This window comes from Fonsecaea nubica (genome assembly GCF_001646965.1).
Source record: "Fonsecaea nubica strain CBS 269.64 chromosome Unknown Scaff123, whole genome shotgun sequence".
Lineage (NCBI taxonomy): Eukaryota > Fungi > Ascomycota > Eurotiomycetes > Chaetothyriales > Herpotrichiellaceae > Fonsecaea > Fonsecaea nubica.
Genome location: NW_019173796.1, coordinates 1 through 12,954, shown reverse-complemented (window position 1 = coordinate 12,954; position 12,954 = coordinate 1). Strand labels below are relative to the sequence as shown.

Here is a 12,954-nt window from a genome sequence, read left to right as displayed (position 1 = left end):
GTGGATTACGCTGGTGGCTTGAGAAACACCACCTTTGAAGAACTACAGTCCATACCTCTGTTTGTTTGCTTCCCTGGGCACAATCATAACTGAGGGATTCGTGAGGTTATGATTTGCTGCTCTCTGTGCTGGGATGATGCATCAGAAAGGGCGTGTGCCTCTTTGCAGGTACACCAGCCCCATTCGTCCAACAAAACCGGTGGAAATAGAAATAAATTCTCGTTCTGACCACCCATTAATATTGAACATGAGGAATCAGCATGGGCACGCGCCGTCTTTGCTGTTTGAAGCGCACACTTCGCCCCTAGCAGTGTGACCCCCCAGCCTCCCAGGTGCAACCCTGAGGCTTCATGCCCGTCAAGGAACAACAGATGGGAAGTCATGGTCCTTGACACCATGTGCTCTAACCACCGGCGGGTATTTGCTACTCGACAAAGTAAAAAGCACAAACGGTCGGCAACTACAAACTCCTCGGTCCGCATCGAGTTTGCTTTTTCCCTTCAAATCCTACTCGTCTGGTCGGCTCGAAGATCTAGACGGGTGCGTTTTTGTCTGGAAGGGATCAGCCACCTCGGGAGGAAGATTCTGATAGAGCAAAGCGGTGTGGCCTCATCGTGACTGGCGAACCATCTGTGAGGAATGATGCGTGTGGTCGAAAGGATTCAGCTAGCCTGCGAGTAAATATGTGCCACTAACACCTTGAACCATGCATCATCTCCCTCTTTCGGAACGGCCACTCACTGGATCCAGATCCTTCGCGTCTCCACCACTTGGCCTTCCGCGTGCCTCGTGGCACTTTAGGACCTGCGCTTACCGTGGTAGACCAAACACCACGGCCTAAAGTGGCCAAGGTCCAGTGTCCTATGCAGTATGCCTCCTCTTGAATAGTGCCATATCGGCGAAAAGGTGTCAGTCCGCGCCGACGTTGAGATGGGAGAATAAGTGACAGCTGGGGAAGGTCCTGAGCAGCGAAACGACGAAGCTATCAGATCATCTGGGTTGTGTTCCCCTGCCGGGGTTTGCTGGCTTGTCAACAACCTGTGTTGGCGTCAGGTAAGATCCAGAATGATGTGAGAAAATACGAGTCACTTTGTCTGTTTGGTTGTTTACCAAATCTCCAGACCCAGTCGAATCCAGGCTTTCGCAACGTATAAGGAATGCTGAGGTTATTGAGGCGCAGTACCTTGATCCCCATTGACGCCAAAATTGAGCTTTCTTCCTTGGAAACAGAGCGCAATTTGCCCCAAAAGCCAATGTGAAGTGGACGCCATGCCCGCGATTCCAGCGAGAAGTGGGTTAATTAACAGGTAGTGGCTGCTAAAGTGGGGAATGAGGGGCATCTACTATCGCCTAAACAAACAAACTTGTTAGCAGTGATCCCGATGGCTTTGGCGACTCTTTCCCCCCCAAAACGCCCCCCAAGGCCTGGTTTTGCAGGTGACTGTCACTGACTGGGTCCTATTTTGGAGCCTTTCCCTTCTTGGCTCCGCAGGCCACTAGGGCCCGATGCAGCAAACCATCCACCATCGATGTTCCAACCCGTTCACACCTGGATGCTCAACCCCCAATTTACCAGTCTCATTTCCGTACGCCTCTGACCTACCTGTGCATAGGCCCTCTATAACCATGTTCTCCGCCTCGGTGAGTCCTCTCTCTTCCTATATCATCTCTTATTGTCCCTTGTTTCTGCCATGTCTTGACCCTGTTCCGCCCATCTCCATCCCCAAATCACCTACCCCGCCCAGTGCCCGCCATACCAGTGCTCCCAATGAAGCCCTCAATGTCGATATTCCTGGTGCACGCTCCAGCATGTGCTCCCGATGCTGGATTCGTCGACCTACCTCGACCTGAGAGTCCCCAGGTGGCCGATCCCTACGAGGTCGAAAGCTTGATTCATTGTCAAGAGCCGGAGGAGTGCGTCCGCTGCGCTCGCAAGAAGAGGAGGACCTTTGACGCCTATCCCGCACAGCCAAACCCTGAGATCCTAACTCGCCGGTTCCCTGACAAGAAGGGCTGCAAGCGCCTACTTGCTCTCATTCTACATTTCTCTTGTTGTGCGCGATCTCGGAGAAGATATCAACTAATCACTCGTTATCGGTACCACAAACAGAAGAAACCATATTCCGCCATCTCGGTCCACGTCGAACAATTGACCTCGGAAACCTATGAAGAAGACGATGTTGCTGGCATCCCTGATCTTCTCGAGGTCGTCAAGTTGCAAGCCACTGGTGCTCAGGAAGTTGCTCGAGCTCTGCGGAAGAAGTTGAAATATGGCAACGTGCACCGGCAACTCCGGGCCCTTACCATTCTCGACGGTCTCCTACAAAACGGTGGGACAAGACTACAACGCGCGTTATTGTCCGATGGTCCTCTATTGGAACGACTTCGAATAGCCGCAGCCGACCCTACCTCGGACCAGGATGTCCGCTCAAAATGCAAAGACCTCTTCGGGCAGTGGGTTGCAAGCTCAAAAGAAAGTCCAGGCTTGGAAGGGGCCAAGTCCCTCTACAACACATTGCCCCGAACTCATCAGCCGGTGCAGCAACGACGGGAGCAAAGCAGAGTGCTCCGGGAGACAGAAGAAGACGTTGCCAGAGAGCAAGAGATGGAGATTGCAAGAACGAGGTCCGATAGCTACCCAAGATCCGGCGAGTCATCCAACCCCGCAACTCTACGAAAGCAACCTTCTCCCGTTGCTCTCGGGGAATCATCCACATTTGCCCCCAAAAAGGTGAAGAAGGACAAGAAAAGCAAACAAGCCAAGGGAGGATTCAACCTGGAGAAGGAAAAACCCAATATCTTACAATCGATCGCTGCATCTTCAGTTGCTTCCACTGGTTTGGCCAATGCCTTGAGGCTGGTCAACCGCGAGTCTCAGCGCGTGTCAGACAATCCCGAAGTTATGAAACGCTTCGAAACCTGCAAACAGCTTCGACGTCAGATTCTGCGATACATCCAATTCGTCGAGTCCGAGGAGTTCTTGGGAGGTTTGATCCACGCCAACGAAGAGCTGGTCAATGCTCTGATGGCGTTCGAAGTTCTCGACAAGTCGGTCGATGATGATTCGGACAGTGAGCTCGAAGAAGCACAGCATCTCAGTCGACAAGCAGCTAAAAGTGAGGCGTCAGCTGCGAGAGACGCAGAGAAGTTGGTCGCTGGGCTCAGCATTTCTGCTCCACCCAAACCTCCCCGGCCGACCCCCCGCAATATTGCGATGCCACCGCCACGGCCATCGTCGAATTCCAAGAATTGGAGGACCAAGCAAGTCGAAAGTGACAGCGAGAGCGAGACAGATGTCGAGGACGATTCAGATGACCCTTTTGCTGATAAAAACGCTATGAAAACTCCCGACCCCGACTCTCTCGGGAGAAAAGGGTACACGTGGAAGGAAGTGTAGATTTAACGGTATGAGTTATGAGGCATGGAAGATTGGCGGACCTTCAAGCACAGATTCTGTTCATCCTCTTCTATTCGATAGAGCGGCAGACGATGTGCTCCTACATTTGATGAAGCTATGAATGAATGACATTCGAAACACGAAAAGCACCTGATACCAATCCCCCCTCTTGTTTTAGTGCTTTGATCCATCGAATCAACTAAGTGGTCGGCAGTTGATTATCTCCCGATGCTCGTATTTTACCCCACAATTTGAGGTTGAGGCCTCGGCCGTCCCAGCATGATATAGCTGGAACCTGTCTATACAGCTAGGAAACTTATGTTGACACCTTTCCATCTTTTGTTGACATTGTCCAACATCAGACGTGCGAGGAAACAAACAGTACGAAGCGAGTCGAGGCACAACAGAATTCATGGCCAACTACACTTTCTCCAACCAATCCTCCATCCCGTCCCCTCTGGACAAACAACTCCCAGCGTTCTTTCGCTCGTGGGACGACCCGCACTCAGACAACAGCTACCTCAGCCTGTTCGCCCCCGAAGGCCAGCTGTTGTTCGGGTCGGCCGTGACGGGCCACGAAGCCATCCGTGCCTTTCGCGACGCCATGATCCACCCGACGAACGGGCCCGTCGTCGACCTCGAGCACACCCTGGACAAGTGCTTCGTGCTGGCCGGGGGCGCCGGGCCGGGGAAGCAGGAGGTGATTGTGAACGGGTCACTGTGGTACAAGCTGCGCAACGGCCGCAAAATCGCCGTCGACTTTGCCAGCATGATCAAGTTCGCGGATCCAGGCGACGGGGCCGATCTTCAGGCTGAGCTTTACGAGGTGTACCTGGATGCGCATGAGTTGAAGACTGCGATCGCTGAGATGGGGGAAGAAGGGAAATGAGAGATGGATGATTCTTGCTCTCCTTCCGCTCCAATCTTGTCGTTCTTCCCTCCTCTTCCTTTTTTGCTTTGCCCTTAGCCCCCGCCTGGAATCGAGTGGTGAAATGGCTTGAGTGACATGAAGTCAAGCCAGCTGATGGGTATGTCAATGTATACAGCAGGCGACACGTCGTTCTCATCTTGCTGCATTCTGTTCCTCTACTTTCTGATAGCTTACCTACCTGGTCTGGCTATGGTGGGAATCATATCCTGTTCGTCCTTGAACGCCATGATAGAAGCGTATCTGCGCGAGCGCTCATCAGCGGCGTCTGTGTGTTTTTGCACTGCCATTCCAGATAGGCTTCGTGCGGTGTTGAAGAGCTTGACGTGGACAAGTCTCGCCCGTCTAACATGGTATTGGGCTGGGCCGAGCCTCGTGGAGTGGACGTAGGAACTCTGTATATTCCACATCCTTGCCGCAGAGAGCGGTTCTTCTCCGTTGTTTCGAGCATTTAGATGTCATGGACTGTTGGATGTGTTCTACCAGATATAGCATAGTCATGTACAGCTGAGCCGCAACCTTGGGCAAGGCTGAAGCAGTTCGCACAGGTGGAGTTGATGACGTTGGTCATTGATTGGCTGAGCCGAAGTTGAGCCTCTGCAAGTCCTCGAGGCTGCCGAGTTGTTGCGGCTTGAGTTCATTAGGCTGGAACTTTAGTAGCGGCGTTGGCGTGGCGGGCAAGGCGGGCTAGGCCGTCGTGGCCTTCGCACTGGTGGCACCTAACAAATGAGTTGCATCACCAACTTGAGGCTGAAAACTCCCTTCGATCCTCACCCAACACTCTCAACCAGTACGTTATAATGCCTCTCCATCTTGACCCTTTGCACCAAATGTTTACCCTGCGAACACGAGAATACCCTACAAATCCCAGACTAGCCCCGCCGAATCAAACATGATCAACCCCAACATCTCAGCATGGTTGACTTGGAAACTTCACCTGCGGAGGTAGAGGTATGAAGAAAATCCCTCGTCCCTTCTTGCCTGGCAATTATCTGATCTCTTGCTAGGCCCTTCGAGTCCAATATTGTCCTCCGCTGGACGATGCCCTTTTCTACGCCATCGCGTCTGATTACCAACTTCCCCAGGATAGGGCAGCCTTGACGGCGGACCTTGATAGCCTCAGGGCTGGTGCAATAGAACAGGAGGACGCAGAATTCGATCCCTCGGGTACAGGAGCTCCCGCACACCTCATAGATGCCACCGACACTTCTAGGTCGTGCCCCGAAGACAACTTCTCCAACGGTGTCACGAGCATAACCACTGGTATCTCCGACTTGCGGTGGAATGACTCAGACAGCCCGGGAAATGATCAGGATAACACCTTGTCGACGGAGAAGAAGATAGGTCGGCTGCGGCACGTATTTCCAAACATACCCAAGCGTGAGCTGTCCAGTGTCCTGGAGAGCCACGCAGGATGCCTTGACAAGGCCGTCGATGAGCTTCTCAACCTCTCCTTCCTTAACCAGGGACTGGAGGAAGAACCAGAAGATGTGCCTGTTTTGAAAGGGGTAGATGGATTTGCTGAAGATGCTCTCCTGCAGAGAAAAGGAAGGAAGAAACGGAAATACCGCACAACCGAGTCTTCGCGGGCGAATTCAGGCTCCTCCTCGCCTTATGAGTTAGAGTCCACTCCTACCAATGTCTGGGCTACTATGTCTAAAGATGTCGACTTCATTTGTTCTAGGACCAAACTCCAACCCCAACTAGTGCGGTCTATATATCATGCCAACGATGCGCGGCTGGCGTCTACCATTCGCGCGCTAGCAATAAGAGAAGGGGAGGCATATAGTAAGTTGGCAGAAGTCGACCCCATCCTTGATCTTCAGATTGCGGAATTCCAGAGCCAGTTTGAGCATGTGCCCAAGTCACAATTGTGCGGTCTGCTGAGCCTAGCCCGAAATATACCCTCTGCGGCTCAGGAGTTGTTGGAAGCCATGTCAGTGGCTGAGACTGTGCCAACCACCGGGAAGCTGCAGGCTGCCGCTCAGTATGCCCCTCTGAATCTTGGGGAAGACGAAGCCCCCAGAACCGCCTCGACCGCACCGGAGGATCTGACTATAGACCCTTATCGAGCATCTGCAGCTAGTTTCCGGATAGCTGCAGGTCAAAGTTTTGATCAAGCTGCCGCAGCATACAGACGAAGCAAATCCGATCGTCTCTACGGAGGGGTTGCAGCGCACTACTCTGAGATTGGCCGAGAACGCGTCAGAGCTGCAAAGGAAGCCAAAGCTGCGGAAGCAGACTTGCTCGTGGCTAGACAGTCTTCCTCAAACGTCCTCGATCTTCATGGCGTGACGGTACAAGATGCAGTTCGAATCGCCCGAGCAAAAACACAGAGCTGGTGGCATGGTTTGGGTGACGCCAAATATGCTTCTGGAGGTGGCGGACCTGTTAGAGTCGGCTTCAGAATAGTGACCGGGCTGGGAACTCATAGCAAGAATCATGCTCCGCGGATAGGACCAGCGGTAAGCAAAATGCTCCTGAAGGAGGGATGGAAGGTGGAAATTGGCCATGGTGAGTTGACAGTGACGGGTAAGAGGCGTGCATGAATGACATTGTAGCTCGAAGCAAATGCTCTTTTGAAGATCTAGAGGACATGGACATGGATAGAATTGAGTGCTAAACTGAGTGCCAGACTCTGTTACTGCTTTGTCACGGTAATTCCAAATACCTTGTGCCTAGTTGCTACTGGGGGCCGAGGCTGCGTATCTCAGCCTCGCCGCTACTGAATGATTCCACGATCAAAGTCCCACATTATTGCCCGTCCAGCCAATCATGATGACTAAGGTATTCCATTGCATCATCAACCCTTGCGGTTGGAGGCGCAGAACTCGCAAATACGCCTTTCGTCGGTCTCGTTCCTTGCCTCTCGCTCCATTGCCGGGTCCCGACGACGTCTATATATCATCCCATCGTCCCAGGCATCCCTCTCTTGATGCGCTTCTCATCATTTCCTAGGATCGTTCGCAGGCTCTATACATTCGGCAACGCAACCACATTTCGATTCCAGCAACCGCTGCGGGGTAATCGCATCTCACAAACCCGTCGCGCCGCTGTTCCAAAATCTATGTCCTCGATCCCGTTCCTGAGCGCTTTATTCGGAACCTCAACCCCAGCATCGGCCAAGATGACCTACCCTGATGCGCGATCGAATGATGAGTGGAGGACGGTACTCAACAAAGGTACTTCCGGACCATATATCCCATAGCAACTGGTCATGAGATCGCGACTCTGATGGGCAGCCACACACACATTGAACTACCACTGACATCTATCGCAGAACAATTCCGCATCCTCCGCGAAAAGGGCACCGAAGCTCCCTTCACGGGCGAATACGATAAGCACATGCCCGATCATGGCGTCTACACCTGCGCCGCCTGCAACGCCCCTCTTTACAAGGCCAACCACAAGTTCAAGTCCGGGTGCGGCTGGCCCGCGTACTTTGACAGCATCCCCGGCGCCGTGACTCGGCACACGGACAACAGCTTTGGCATGGAGAGGACCGAGATTGTCTGCTCGAACTGCGGTGGGCACCTGGGGCATGTCTTCAAGGGCGAAGGATATCCGACGCCCACGGACGAGAGACATTGTGTGAATAGTATCAGTTTGAAGTTTCACGACAAGGAGGACGAAGTGGCTGGGAAGCAAGGGAACGGGGAGGCAAAGTAAAAGAAAGACATGTTATGTTGTAAATAAAAATGAAAAAGAATACTATGGTTTAACAGCTCTTTTCAGCGCAAGTGAAGGGTGCGGACATATTCTCGCGATCTAAAATGACTTGTAGATGCGGACACCTCGCAAAGAATCAGAACAACATCCTGGTGATCTTCATCAAGCAAGACGCCCATTGAATCCTTCCCGAAGTACTGCTGATTCTGTGGCGTTGCCAATGCCGCAGAGTTGCCTTGGCAAGATCCAACCAAGCATTGGATGTCGCAACCAAAAGCATTCCTCAATGACCTACCAGCCTACTACTCCGATCTTCTCTATCTGAGACTTCTACGGCAGGGCTAGAGTAGATCTGGACATCGAGTTCAGGACGTCTCGCGACTCTGGAGCTCAGGCCTGTACCACAACATTACGTTCCTTTCTGCGCTAATTTTCTTGAGAGCACATTAATGAACGGCCGGCAGACCCGCGATATGGACGACATGGATGAGATTCATGTTAAACGAGACGAGAACTCGTATCATTCCCCTGTACTCCCAGGATTGATAACACAGAACACTCAAAGTCCTGCAATCCCACGCGTCAACGTCCAACGTGTCAGCTTCACGGCGATATGGCATGTGTGTGCAGGATCCTCCTTGAATGCTTTACCAGTGGTCCCGAAGTCCAATACAAGGCATACTGCACAGACCATCCAAGCTCTATCAAGACCACTCTGGCTATCTGCGCCCCACAGTTGCAATGGGACTGCGATCTCCGAAACCCATATCGAGCCAACCTAATCGAGCTGTGGTTCAAGACTCACTGATAACCGGTCCTGCATTCCTGGATCACTGTTGTAGAGACAACCAATCCCAAGCTCAAAATTCCAACGGCATTTGACAAGTCCAAGGGAAAAGGCCTGTTTCTAAAGCCTTCACCAATCACACCTCCGTCACGAATCAAGGTGGACATCAAGATGTGCGGCAAGCTGCGAGGGCTCCCCACGAAATAGATGGGGAGGTGGAACCACGGCTATTCGGACATCCCCCGAGAGACATATAATGGGCGATCATACTAAAGGCTGGCTCGTCAGGCCGTTTTTCATGCCGAATCGCCACCGTCTCCAACACATCTCCCGTGTCTGGAGGGCACACGACCAGTCTATCAGTGGAAATTTATCTTCGACAAGTCGACATCCTACCCGTCCCAGCGCATAGCCGATGTCATTCGGCTCGCGGCAAACATGATTGAGGACTTGAAGCCATCTCAAATGTCGACTTCCAAGAGCACTGATTTCCCATTGACGCAGGTTGGGAGCTTGTCTGGCGAGGTTGAGGAATTGCCAGGATCCGGTGTGAAGAAGAGTACGAGGAGACTCTATTGCCCCCAGAGATAGACTTCAGCTCATCTTGAATAGGCTTGTTGTGGAAGCTCGACTTGATCATCTTGCCTGTGCTTGCTATGATCTACTTCACCAACAGTCTCGACCGAGCTAATCTGGGAAACGCAAAGACCGATGGCATCGAAAAGGACCTTCACTTTGGGGCGAATCAGTACTCATTGGTCTTAACGTTGTTCTACATTCCTTATGGTCTCCTGAATATCCCTACCACGATTCTGGCGAAGCGCTTCAGCCCGGCCAACGTTATCCCGATCCTCATGTTTGGTTGGGGTGCTGTGTCTCTTGGAGCTGCCGCAGCTAAGAACTTTGGTGGTATTGCCACAACAAGAATTCTGCTGGGAGTCGCGGAGGCTGGATTTGTACGTCTGTCCAGTCCTGTTTGCTCTGGTTGGCTGCTCGATTGGGATGCTAATGGCAATGTCAGTTCCCGTCAGCCATTTACTATCTGTCGATGTTCTATACTCGGCATGAAAGTAAGGCATCGACTCGCCTCCCCTGACATTCAATACTGACCAGCCTCAGTTGCGAAAAGAATTTCGTTGTTTTACATGATGGGCTTTGTGGCAAATGCTTTTTCCGGATTGATTGCCTATAGGTGTGTCTCCACCAAGCTGGGTGGAAAGATATGATGCTGACACCAATTGTTACCAGTGTCTTTCAATGGCATAAAAAGCTTCACGTAAGAGATGCCTCCCAATCCTCGGGTCGACCGTTAACATTGATGCAGAATTGGCAATATCTTTTCATCATCGAGGGGAGCCTCACGGTTTTTCTCTCCCTCGTAGCATTCACAATCCTGCCTCGAAGTTTGACTGCCTCGAGGTATTTTAGCCAGGAAGAGAAGGACTATGGCAGACTGCGGCTGCAGAGGGAGTTTGAGATTGAGCCAATCAAGTTTTCGTGGTCCGCAGCGCTGAAACCACTGTTGAACTGGCACACGTGGATGTTTGGGGCCATGTCGCTGTGCTACGGAGTTGCGGCAGCCACTCTGTCCAATTTCTTGCCTGTGAGTTGCACACAAATCTTTGTAGAGGTCTCCATCAGCTAACTGTGGTATCGGTAGACCCTGATCAAGCGATTGAAGCCAGACACAGTCCAAGCCAATCTCTTCACGATCGCGCCCAACCTCAATGGAGCGGTGTGGATCGTGGTCGTCTGCTGGATTTCTGACCGGTTTCAAGCTCGGGGAATCTGGTCAGTCCTTACCATGGGGACATCTATGATCGGCTTCATCTGCCTGGGGTCGGTCGATCTTGTCCACAAGACCGGAGTGGGATACTTTTTCACGTTCCTGTTGACATTTGGTGTGAGTTGGTCGCTTTGTTCTCTCTCTCTTTTTCAGGGAGATATCTCCACTTTGTCGGCATCCGCTCACCTGCTCCCCCAGACATTTACGCCGGCCGTTTTGGTTCCGGCCTGGGCGACCAGCAACATAACTTCCAATTCAGCGCGTGCCACCACTCTTGGCCTGCTCGTGGGGCTCCAGAACATTGCAGGGATCATCTCGTCGTATGCTTTTCGAAGCCAGGATGCACCGGTAAGCAAGCCTCTGTTCCCCAGTGATTTAGAAGAAGAGGCCCGAAGCTGATCTACCATTGGGTGCTATATTTGTAGGTATACCGGCCCGCACTGATCGTGTCGGGCTGTTTTCAGGGCGGCATGCTCCTGACCGCGTCGTTTGCCTGGTTTTACTACCGACGCGTCAACCGGCAGCTGGACAGTGGGAAGAGGACGTCGGTTCGGGGCATGGAGCAGAATCCCGACTTTCGATACGTGCTCTAGGGCTAAACTTGTGGCTATACACTATACATCTCTTGGAGTGCTACGTAGACGATATGATAACGAATGAATGATCTTTTCGGACCGGGAGTGTCATGTTTTGTTTGGTACCTAGAATCTAGTATCTAGTACCTAGGACCTAGGACCTAGGACCTCAATTCTAGCCCATCCTTGTCAAGTTCTGCTCACGAAATAGGGGCTACGTTCGCTATACTCCCGACTGTCTTGCTCGGTCGTCGACTCTAATTTTGAGTGTACATATGCCACTTTTGCCCCCCCCCCCTCCCCTTTCTTCGCGTTGCATTGCATCGCTTGCTCGACCTCGCTTTTCACATCACAGATGCACCAACTACAGCCCTCCAGCCCTTCCAGCCTGTGTGCCTGTATCGGGCCGCTGCACGTGTTGTGGGAAGAAAAGATCCACCCCAGAAGCAAAAGCAAACAGACAAGGTCGAGGTGTCTGTCTGTCTGTCTAGTGGTCAATCTTGAGGGAAAAGTCGACGTGCGGACACCCTTGGTGCACGGCAGATGTGGATATCACGTCAATATCTGTTTTGGGGGAGGTCATGTTAGAGTACAAGCTTCTTTGTGGGCCGTTGATTGCTGGAGAAAGGGGATGGAATTGATTGAGGACAGATGGACAGATAGGTAGATGGGTTTGATGGACAGATAGGTAGATGGGTTTGATGGACAGATCGAGTGCGGACTTTACCATTGTTGACATATTCGCTCACATTCGCCGGCGTGAGCCCGCCGCTACACTCGAGCAGAAACGACTTCTTGCCCGCCCACCTCTCCCTCAGGTTCCTGGCCGCGACGCGCAGCCCCGGCCCGTCGTAGTTGTCGAGCATGATGACGTCGGCGCCGGCGGCGATGGCCTCGTCGGCCCCGGCCTCGCTGTCGACCTCGACCTCGACTTTCAGGGCGAAGCCGCCGACGGCGCGGGCGGAGCGCACCGCGTCGGTGATGCTGCCGCGGGCCCAGATGTGGTTGTCCTTGAGCATGATCATGCTGCTCAGGTCCATGCGGTGCTGGTCGACCCCGCCGACCAGCATGCCGTACTTCTCCACCAGCCGGAACCCGGGCGTCGTCTTGCGCGTCCCCGCCACCATCCCCGTGTAGCCCGCGGCCCGCACGAGAGTGAGTAGCTGCCGACTCGCCGTGGCGACGCCGGAGCAGCGCGACAGGGTGTTCAAGGCCACCCGCTCGCCCAGGAGGAGTTTCCTCGTCGGCCCCGTGACCGTCGCGGCTTTGACCTTGCCGCCACCCGCGGCAATGGCGCTAGAGTCGACAAAGTCGCCGTCCTTGACGGACCATTCGACCGTGCAGCCGCATTGCGCGAAGATTTCGTCCACGAACGGCAACCCCGCAACCACCCCAGGGGCTTTTTGGTACAGCGTCGCGGTGCGGATGTCCTCGCCGACGACGAAGCCGCCGTAGTCGAACGAAGGGGTGTCTTCGGCGAGCCAGGCGCGCACTCTGTCTGGGAGGCTGGTTGGGAGGAGGTGCGCCGTGGTTCCGTGGTCAAGAGCCATGCTGATGATGTCGAGGAGAAGATGCTATAGAGCGAAGAAGCGTGGTCTATATCCGTGTCCAAGACTGGCATGGCCGTGGCCGTGACAACATCCCCCCCCCTACGGCCATCGATCTTGGAGTCAACATGATATAGACCAAGAGTTTTGTATGAATTTGATATTTATCCCCACTGTTCACTTCTCTGGTTGAGTTCAGACACCCGCCACTAGCCTCTTGGACGCATTTTTCGTAGTTTGTTCCCGATATAGGGCTGCCCCCACT

At 53.1% G+C, this 12,954-nt stretch overlaps 5 protein-coding genes across 5 annotated transcripts; 4 read left to right on the top strand and 1 right to left on the bottom strand.

Moving 5' to 3' along the window:
• Positions 1-1,780: 1,780 nt before the first annotated feature.
• On the top strand, positions 1,781-3,397 carry AYO20_10823 (hypothetical protein; the record flags this gene model as incomplete). Its single annotated transcript, XM_022649079.1, has 1 exon — positions 1,781-3,397. The coding sequence occupies one exon, from the start codon at positions 1,781-1,783 to the stop codon at positions 3,395-3,397; it is 1,617 nt and encodes a 538-aa protein (XP_022494924.1).
• Positions 3,398-3,809: 412 nt separating this feature from the next.
• AYO20_10822 (hypothetical protein) lies at positions 3,810-4,286 on the top strand (the record flags this gene model as incomplete). Its single annotated transcript, XM_022649078.1, has 1 exon — positions 3,810-4,286. The coding sequence occupies one exon, from the start codon at positions 3,810-3,812 to the stop codon at positions 4,284-4,286; it is 477 nt and encodes a 158-aa protein (XP_022494923.1).
• A 954-nt stretch (positions 4,287-5,240) lies between these two features.
• Positions 5,241-7,994, top strand: AYO20_10821 (hypothetical protein; the record flags this gene model as incomplete). The annotated part of the gene is made up of 3 exons (XM_022649077.1): positions 5,241-5,276; positions 5,333-6,839; positions 7,606-7,994. The coding sequence occupies 3 exons, from the start codon at positions 5,241-5,243 to the stop codon at positions 7,992-7,994; spliced, it is 1,932 nt and encodes a 643-aa protein (XP_022494922.1).
• Positions 7,995-9,219: 1,225 nt separating this feature from the next.
• On the top strand, positions 9,220-11,160 carry AYO20_10820 (hypothetical protein; the record flags this gene model as incomplete). The annotated part of the gene is made up of 8 exons (XM_022649076.1): positions 9,220-9,340; positions 9,394-9,737; positions 9,803-9,851; positions 9,901-9,973; positions 10,030-10,384; positions 10,442-10,684; positions 10,766-10,915; positions 10,993-11,160. 8 exons carry the CDS (start codon positions 9,220-9,222, stop codon positions 11,158-11,160), a joined length of 1,503 nt encoding a protein of 500 aa, XP_022494921.1.
• A 469-nt stretch (positions 11,161-11,629) lies between these two features.
• AYO20_10819 (nicotinate-nucleotide diphosphorylase) lies at positions 11,630-12,692 on the bottom strand (the record flags this gene model as incomplete). Its single annotated transcript, XM_022649075.1, has 2 exons — positions 11,630-11,706; positions 11,870-12,692. The coding sequence occupies 2 exons, from the start codon at positions 12,690-12,692 to the stop codon at positions 11,630-11,632; spliced, it is 900 nt and encodes a 299-aa protein (XP_022494920.1).
• Positions 12,693-12,954: the final 262 nt, after the last annotated feature.